The sequence below is a fragment of the Argopecten irradians genome, chromosome 9 (assembly GCF_041381155.1).
Source record: "Argopecten irradians isolate NY chromosome 9, Ai_NY, whole genome shotgun sequence".
Taxonomy (NCBI): Eukaryota; Metazoa; Mollusca; class Bivalvia; order Pectinida; family Pectinidae; genus Argopecten; species Argopecten irradians.
In genome coordinates, this window is record NC_091142.1 from 22393034 (window position 1) to 22403024 (window position 9991).

The 9991-nt window shown below is 36.2% G+C and overlaps 1 protein-coding gene across 1 annotated transcript; it reads left to right on the forward strand.

Moving 5' to 3' along the window:
- Window positions 1-490: 490 nt before the first annotated feature.
- Window positions 491-6226, forward strand: LOC138330898 (potassium voltage-gated channel protein Shaw-like). The gene is made up of 2 exons (XM_069278385.1): window positions 491-1242; window positions 4925-6226. The coding sequence occupies exons 1-2, from the start codon at window positions 781-783 to the stop codon at window positions 5798-5800; spliced, it is 1338 nt and encodes a 445-aa protein (XP_069134486.1). The 5' UTR covers window positions 491-780; the 3' UTR covers window positions 5801-6226.
- The last annotated feature ends 3765 nt before the right edge of the window (window positions 6227-9991 follow it).

The window sequence follows — 9991 nt, forward strand, 5'->3', positions numbered from 1 at the left end:
TACTCCAATGTTTTTTAAGTACATATTTAGGGGAAGAATTCTGTGTTGCAGCCTATATTGGATCCATTGTATTGTAGTGTCTTGTGTTATTTTGTAGATATTTGTTTCCAGTTTTCTATTTGAATGTTGGGATTTAAAAGCCATTTCAATTCTGCAGTGTTTATATTTTGTGTTGATTTTGTCAGATTTCTATTCATATCCTTACATCCCTTCTTGTGTTTTATAAGAATGTGTATATGATGTGGAATAAAATGTCTTTTGATAATGCAACTTTATTCTTTTTCAATTTTATTTAATCACAAGGCATTTTTAATTGATTCACATATCCCTCTGTAAAACAAGAAATTTGAAGATTTTACATTGAATTTTTGCTTTAAATTGTGGTTCACGTGCAAACAGCTTAAGATATATTAATGATGTCATCGTTACTGTCAGGTGACAAAACGGCATGGTGTTGTAATAAATGTCACGTGGTTTCGATTAAGATAAAACGTGGACATGTCAAATCCGGGGAAATTATACACACTGGAGGTTAATATATAGTGGTGATTTGTCTAAACGCTTTGAAGCTTTATCGACCTTTCAACAAGGACATCGATATTGCCTACCAGCAAGACAGATATTCAAAGCCGACTCCATAATCGTTGGGAAACCTAACCTACATTGTACATACATACATCAGTAGCGACGGCGTGAAATCGTAATTACAATATATTGTGTTTTGTGCTGTTGCGCCATAACGTAAATAACCAAGGTGATACACAATCAACATCAGGAATCATGGAGACAGCACAAATTAATTTACGAGGAACCGTGTTCACGACGTCACTCAAGACGTTACAAAACTACCTAGAAACAAAGCTAGCATCACTTACACATCAATCGGACAACTACAACGTAGAAAAAGACGAATACTTCTTCGACAGAAATCCTTGTAGTTTTCATAATATCTTGGATTTCTATTCAACTGGAAAAATACATATTTCGTCAGCGATCTGCGTTGAGAGTTTTAGAGAAGAACTTGAATTTTGGGAAATTCCAATGAAGTATATTAGCAAGTGTTGTTGGAAGACATTTTACCAAATTGGTGAAGATATGGATGTGCTGGAGAAGATTGTAACTCGATTGAAATGCGGTCAGGAACCTACTAATGTCGATTACAGTAGTTTGTCTATAGTCCATCGTCTACGATCTAGAATATGGCAATTATTGACAGATATACAGTCGTCGACATCAGCCAAGGTTAGTATCACTTAGGGACCTATTACACATGGAAACGTTAAAAGCCTAGGGCCAGTTTGTTCACCTATACAGATTGTACATCTAAGGAGATATTCATTTATCCATGATACAGTTAGGATACAGACATTTGGGTCAGATTTCTCTTAACGACTTATCAATTTTATTTGGGTCATTTGGACGACCTTCCCGATGTGCAATATGTTTTAATTTTGAAACATGTGGGGTTTGAAATAAGGAAATTTATTTCATTTTTCAGGTAGAAATATAAGAAATATAAGGTTTTGTGGTGGAAATATGTGGTATATTTCACCCAAGTGAAAATATTACGTTTTATATTTTCACTCAATATTGGCCAATCAGAACACAAAATTTACAGTGAAAATATGATTTTGGCGGGAATACCATTTTTTGAAATATCAAAGTGCATTTTCCAATTTTCATTTTTAATTGTTGAAGAAAATTACGTGTTCTATTAGATTATCTTCGATGTTATTTTTTCTCACAATTTGTGTCCTCCTTATGTGTGGAACTAATTTAGGAAAGGGGATATGTACTGTATCAGTTTAGACCTAAAATGTAATAAACAGAATATTCCTTGTTTCTTGATGTACAAATGTATAACAGTTATTTTTTCATCTCGTGAGGCGGAAACTTAAATCGCTTCGCACTCGTAAAATTATCAGTTTCCACAGCACTTGATGAAATATAACTTTTATTACAAAGAAACAAGGAATATCCTCTATGAACGTTCGATTTTCCCGTATCGTAAATGTACGTTATGGAATAATTATTCCTAAATTTTATGTAGTGGCATGCGTCATTACAGGAAACGTTTCATGTATAATGGTCACTGTACGCTATTCGTGTTATTATAGATGACGGTAAATGCCTTATGAATTGGTAGAAGATAGCGTGATTTCACTTTCGAATACAGCTAAACCAACCAATAAGCCTTATGACGGTATTAGGCAAAGCGGTTTGTTATTTGCAGATTATTTGTAAGAGTTATCACTTTTATGAAGTATGTTGCGAAGTCCTTATGAAGTGCTGTGTCAAATGGCGTGTTTCTTGGTTAACAAGAGGCCAAGACGGCCGGCATCGCTCAGCTGGTTGTTATATATGTTAATATATATTTTTTGAATACAGGTTCGGTGTTCCTTCTGTCCAACGATCAGAGCCAAGTTTTACACAAACTCTGTTCCCCTTTCTCCAAAGAATTATCTAACAAGATTTGATTACAATCTATGCATAACGCTGTCACAGGTAGCGATTCAAAGGATGTCCGGATTTACAGCAATTTACCCATATTTTACCACGCCCCTCCTCCCCAGGGTCAGAGCCAAGATTTATATATGCTATAATTATATATGTTGTCCTTCCCCCATGACTGTTTCTGTGCCGAATTGATTACAATCCATGCACAACTCTTTGACAAGTGGATTTAAAGAAAATGGACGGACGAGCGGACAGGCGACGGATACCGCACCATGACAAGCTCACAAGCCATTCGAGTGAATGATGCTATGCAATGACAAACCAAATTGCATGGAGAAGCCTTGAACATTACCTCAATAAATTCATTAATCTAAAATACGAACTATAGATGTCTAATTTATAAATGCCACTAACAAAATATATCAAAGCGGAACATTAACGGGACTGGACGTTCTGATAGTATAACGATCAGCTCACACGTAAAATTTGATGCTATGGCATCGTGTTATCAACAAGTTTTCTACCTGTGTAAACAACAAACTTAGATTCACACGACATTGAAACCATGTCTCAAGTTTCCATTTTCAATGTTCCACTTGTTTGGTTATATTTTGCTAGTAAGCCTGGTCAAATTTCAATAGATTTTCAGTCAAGAACCACATTTACACGTGGGTGACACACCTATTTGTTTTCAGGAGCCAATCGTGTAAAACTTTGAATAAATAAAATAAAACTCCCCCATGACTATAGCAACTTATTTATCAAATGATGATCAATCTATACACAGCTGTGTATGTAACAGTTTTTTGTCTGTTTTGTTTTATCTGTATATATTGTATTTATTGGACCAATTAAACCCCAAAGGCTATACGCTATATGGATGATTCAACTAAATAGGAAGTTATGCATTATAAATGAAGCATAGTCATATCAGACACGGCTGTTTGCGTTAGTCACGATCAACAAAACTGTTCGATGGGAAAGAACAATGCGATGGAAGTAATTGAAGCTTAATAAAACGCACGGATCGATGGACGTCATTTATAAAGATAATGTAGGAGTTGCAAATGAGCGACGAAGTTAAACAAATATAGTTTGATTTAATACTTTGTTTGCCTCACACCCAGGCCGGATCTCGGTATAGTTACAATCAATCTCATATCTATCAAATGTCACTGACCGCATACGATGAATTATTAAATGACAAAAGTCCTGCGCTTGCGGATGGTTATTTAACGAGATTGAAATGCATTGTTTCAAAATCAAAATATGTCTGCGTGCAGTTCGGTCAAAAGTGAAAACCACACAATAATGATCCAAACCTAAATCTTAAAAATTAAAATTCCAATAGTTGAACAAACTAAATTTCCTAATATTTTATTCAACACTGCCCTATTTTCAAATACATGTACTGTTAATCACATCGCGGATACAATATTTCCCATCTTGGTTATTTCCAACATATTCGCAAAGTTATGTATTCGCGAGCAAAGGCTCATAATGGCAATCGTGCGTCCATGTAAGGGTTGTACAATTATTCGCGAAACAGTACAATTCGAGTTTGAGTTCTCTCGCGGACGTAGGGGAAATTTGTAACTCGCAAAGATAAAGTGGTTAACAGTATTACAGTTACATGTGTCGTAATTTTCATACTCACAAATCAAGAAGAGTTTTTTTTTTCCAAAATGTATTATTAACCATCAAAAGTTACCAGCATTCTGAGAATTACAATACTTAAAATGCATAGGTTTAAATTTTACAAAGTCAAAAAAGAGCACAAAATGAATTTTGGCAGTATTTCCAACAATCATATTTAAAGATGCTCCACCGCCAACGAATGGCATTTTTTTCTGTATCAAAAACAGAAGCAGACGAATAAGCATTTATCTTGAGTTTACACCAATACCACCATTGAAAAGTTTGAGCTTCATATTTTAATTCAAGATAGAAATATTAAAAAAAAAAAAAAAATACGTCCCGAAAAAAAATCCATGGCACTTTGTAGCTCCATATGGAATTAAGTACTGATTGTGCATGCACCGAAAGCAAAATAAATTATTTTAAATGCATTGTTCTGTTAATTAGACACAAATAAACATGATTTGACATCAAATGATGAGTATTTTTTATACTTTTTTATTTTTAAGTCTATAGCGCAGTACATTGAGAACGCACGGTCAATCCAACAGTTTAAGTTGTCAATACTTTCGCCCAATTAAGGCAAATATAACTAAGCATTTGAAAGACAATTACAAAATATACTTGAAGGCGCTGGACATTTACACTTTTCTATATTAACATATTTACATACATGTATTAACAGCTAGGGTAGTTTTAACAAAACGATGTAACTGAAGTTTAGCGGGAAGCGAAACAGTTACTAATGCTACTATATGCTTAAACATGTTTGGCTAAATGATACAGTACATGTAATACACTGTATAATATTCCTTTGTTTGTATTGCAGGTCTTGCACTGTTTCCTTGTCATGGCGATGATCGTGTCCATTTTAGTGTATGCATTGGAGACACTGGAAATTTGCCGAGTAGACAGACATGGGAGCAAAATGTTGGATAGTAATTCGAGTTCAATAAAACTTCGGCTCCTCTGGAACACTGCACCTCATCCCGTACTTATCCTATTAGATTTTGCAACAAACTCTATTTTATCACTAGAACTTGCCTTACGCATATTCACCTGCCCATGCATAAAAAGGTTTTGGAAAAGCCCGATGAACATCATAGACTTGTTGTCATGTACAGGTGTATGGCTGTGCTTGGCTTTCTCAGAAATGCAGCCTTCTCTCTCTTACGGTCCTTTATGGATCATGTCGTGTATGTTCGGATTTCTTTACTCTATCCGGATCTTGCGACTTCTACGAATGTTTCGTTTCAACTGTGGAATGCAAATTCTCTATCTGAGTATCAAATCCAGCGCCAGAGAACTTTATCTGCTCGCTTCTGCCTTTATATGTTTTGTGATTATATTCGCCGGATTTATATACGTAGCCGAACTACAGGTCGACACGTTTGCCGATATGTTTGTATCACTGTGGTGGGCGGTGATTACCATGACAACAGTGGGTTACGGTGACCATTTTCCCTCCACTGGCACCGGTTTTCTTGTTGGAACAGCTTGTGCTATAGTAGGCATATTACTGATTGCACTTCCTGTTGCAGTTACCTCATCAAATTTCAATGACTTTAACAATTTTAACAAGTACCGGATTCGTCATTTTCACATGTCCAGAAAGCATGAACCCGAGAAAATAAGACAATGTGTTAAAATAAATCAGATGAAAGTCAAGCCAATTGATCACGATAAGCATTCAACTTTGATGTAAATGACAAGAATGATTAACATATGTAATCAAAAGGCAAGTCTCAGCTAAATAACAATGGTGGAACCTGAGAAGTTCAAATTGTGATTTCAAGATGATCATTTCTGGCAATTTTCAGCTCAGTAACAACAGAGGAAGAAGATAGTAGTTCAATATCAGTTTTCAAGATAGCGGTTATCTTGGATTTTGGATCTCCACGAAAAGTGTGAAAAGTTTCCGCATAGTGCACGGTTGACGGCAACCATCGACGGGTTTAGCATGATGACTAAATGTCATCCTGGCCCTCATGGTCAAACCGGTATAGACACCATCTGAAGATTTACAAATTTCCAATTGGCCCTGCAGGTAGGGCGTTAGAATTGTACCTGCTGCCCCTATTGCATGATCGTAAAAGGCGACTAAATTTAGGATCTTATCTTTTCTCTTCTTCCTAACTGACTTTATCTTTCCTAATGCCTCCCTTGGCACCGCCTCACTTTTGGCCTTGAGTTGAGCGTTCGCCCTTGTGAGGAAGGCTCTGGGTTCTGTCCCCTGGCCGAGACACACCAAAGTCTTTAAAAGTGGTAGTTTCTGCTCCTGCTTAGCGCTCAGCATACAGGGAGTGGGACGACTGGTTCGCCCGTTGTCAGTATAATGTGACCGGGTGGGGTGTGTTGCTTGGTGTCTTCGGCGGCATGCTTCAGTGATATAGCACTATAAAAAGGGCAACAGTTCCACTATACAAGAAGACATAACATGAATATACCGCAGTCTCCCAAAACACACACCTCGCACAACATACACGCAGCACACCGCATACATGGGAGGCCGTTCTTACATGACCATAGCTGTTAATAGGACGTTAATTAATCAAACAAACTAATTCAAGGGAAATTAATTCAATACTTATCACCCAGTACATCTTTTTTGTCAAAAAGGTGTGTACACTCACCACGTTCAAACACATGTGCCTTCATCGATTTCTAAACTAAAAGAGGGAGAACTCTTGATGACTTAAATATAATTATGGTCAAAAAGGTTTTGGACACTTACACCTTTAAAACAATTGAGCCTTCACACGTTTCTAACCTTAGGAGGGTTACTCTTTTTTCAATGTCACGTTAACGGTTTTCACGAGATAATCGGTGAAAACAAGGTCCTGCCAAATTTACCCTCATTTGGCATTTTCCAGCAATTCATTTTTGTGTTTATTTTGTAAGCACAATTTCCAGCGTTGTACCTCGCAAGTCTACATCTGTTGCAAATCGATCTTCTCTATCAGAAATTCGACCAGTGCATCACTTAAGTTTTCTTTAAGAAAACCACAATTGATAATTCGAAGGATGAGTTCCAAAGTAAATACATCGTGATCTTGTTAACTCACTGAGAGGAGAATTATAAATTCGAGGCACAAATCGAGGAATAACGAGAAAAAATAGCGTTCTAGAAATTTTTTTTTTAATTCAGATGTACTCCGAAGATCCTGAATTCCACTACAACGTTCTTGAAGAATTCTATACGTATAAACAGACTTCGTAACCTTTCTGACCTTCAGTAGAGGATTGCGTGAAAATAATTGCACAACAAACTAAATATATCTCTCCATCCTAAAGATATTGATATTGCCCATTTTTGGAAAATTTGATAATGCTAAATGAAGCACGCAGTGATTAGAGAAAGGCGGAGTCGAGAGAAATCGTGATATACAATACCCGAGAACCTTATCAGAACCAACCTGTACAGCTTAAAGGAAGCATTTTATACTAGACTGTTCAGAAGTTAGTCGATTAATTAATGATATATCATTGTCGAACGAGTTTCTTCTGAATGACTCTTAACTTTAATTTTCGGAGTTGTTCATACTTTCACGGGTCGATGGTGCCTTGACATTTTTTTTTACCTTAACGCAGCAATAACAGTTAATTCACTATTTCCCTAAAGATACCGAAGTGGTAAATGGCGTATATATTCATTCTGATGTTAGTTTTTATGCGTGTTTGTGCCTTTAAATGTGTTTTTCACTGATATTTGGTAAGATGGATATATTTTTTCCATATCAACCTTGGAAGAACGTAGCTACATGTTGATATAGGATTATAGCCATTTACATACATGTATGACAGATTGAAATTGTTTTAACTTGCAGTCTTGTCATATAAATGCAATAATAAACAAGAGGCCCATGGGCCTTAACGGTCACCTGAGTTAGAATATGTAATGAAACATATAATGAAACAAATTAACGACATATGAACACTATATGCTGGGCCTTGAAGTTGGTCAGTGATTTATAAATTTGACTTTTTAGACTATGAAGAGTATCTGCTTCCATCAAACCTGTGAAATTAGAGGTATTTTTTGAAATTTTAATCATTTTGACCCTGTTTGGTCCAGCCCCTCTGGTCCCCGTGGGGGTCATCGAGGACGGATATGGATGTTAAAATGCTATATCTTAGGCTAATAATTCTAATTAATTTTGACTAATTTCCTGCGAAAATTGGGCAAAAAATGCTCATTAATGTGTTTTTCCTATATAAACTATAGTAAACTTGACCCCCTCCCCAAGGATCATATAATTTACAATTTTTATAAGCAAACTTTAAGACCTTTTCATCTATAAAGTGTATTTGATTATACCATTTCCAGAATTTTAAAAGAATATTTTTGAAGTTTTAGCCTATTTGACCTTTTTTGGCCCCGCCCCTCTGCCCCCAGGGGGTCGGACTGGACCAATATGGATATGATATAAAAATGCAATCTCAGGCTAATAATTCTAACCAAGTTTGACTCGTTTCCAGTGAAAATTGAGCAAAATATGTTCATAAATGTTTTTTCCCTATATAAACTATAGTAAACTTGACCCTCTCCCCAGGGGAAACCCCAGGGTCATATAATTCACAATTTTTGTAAAGGACCTTAAGACCTTTCTATTTATGAAAAGTATTTGATTCTACCATTTCCAGAATTTCAGAAGAAGATTTTTGAAGTTTTAGCCTATTTGACCCCGCCCATAAGGCCGCTGGGGGTCAGTCATAGAAAATTTGTTAATTGGATTACAGTACTTAATGCGTCTAACATTCCCTCGAAACGAACGCGAAACGCAAAACGCAAACGAAATGTTAAACGAAAACGAACGAAAACGCAAACGAAAAACGCAAACGAAAAACGATTAGCGTAAAACGAAAAACGCGTTTCGTCAAGCGCTAAACGCAAAACGAAAAACGCAAACGAAAAACGAAAAACGTAAACGAAGTGAAAGCGTGACCGGAAGACCAGAATGCAATCATAAATGTCGATCGGGACTTCGGTAGCTTAGTGATCCGGATTCTGAAAGCGATGTCTATTTTACGTTCGCAATTTTGATTTAGTGCGATTTATCATTATGAAAAATATATATTTTGTCTTAGAAAATATGCAATTGTTATAAATATATTACCAATAAGTATGTGATTACGTATATATATCCAAGCATTAATACATTTTTTTTAACTTATAAAGCGAGATTTTAAAAATAATTATAAAACATGCATGTGTATAAATAGTCTTCAATCAATGCTAGTATTTATAAGTCTGCTCTGAATTTGTCACACATACTAGTACTGTTTTATAGAAATTATCAGTTTCAGAAAAGAAAACACTTAAGAAGAACTTCTTATTTTAGTGTAAGTATTGTGAACATGTACGTTTGATTACTGCAAGTATAAACCCTAGGTCTAGCGGTTAGGTAGTTATATTTTACATGTATATATATATGACTCCAGAGGAGGTCCCCGTACCGGCCGTTATATAGATATCAATGTGAACACTCACCTGTAGCATTTACCCGACCCATTTGGAGGTCTTATATAAATTTGCTTTATAATTCACGGACAACACATGTACAACACTCTACCCCTCTCCATCCCCACTCCCCCTCTCGATTTACCTGCTTTCATTTATACCATTTGTTATTTGACAGCGGCATATTTTGATTTTGTGTCAACTTGTATCACACCTGGTCAAGTGCAGTCACCCATGAACAATGGCTCACTGATACGTAGCCTCAGACGCGCACGGCCCCTCACATGTTTATTTAGGCTACGATGTGTATAATACGCGTACGTGACCCCGTGCATGTACATGTACCAAAGCATACCACAAAAACAACAATTTTGTGTTATTCTAGTCATTACAGAAAACCAGCTCTATGGTGTTTTATTCCTCGTGTGTTTTGTT

Excerpts from the sequence above, each read along its gene's own strand:
- LOC138330898 (XM_069278385.1), top strand. The coding sequence starts at position 781 with ATGGAGACAGCACAAATTAATTTACGAGGAACCGTGTTCACGACGTCA. Across the intron at positions 1,243-4,924 it reads AGTCGTCGACATCAGCCAAG|GTCTTGCACTGTTTCCTTGT; the intron begins GTTAGTATCACT and ends TTTGTATTGCAG.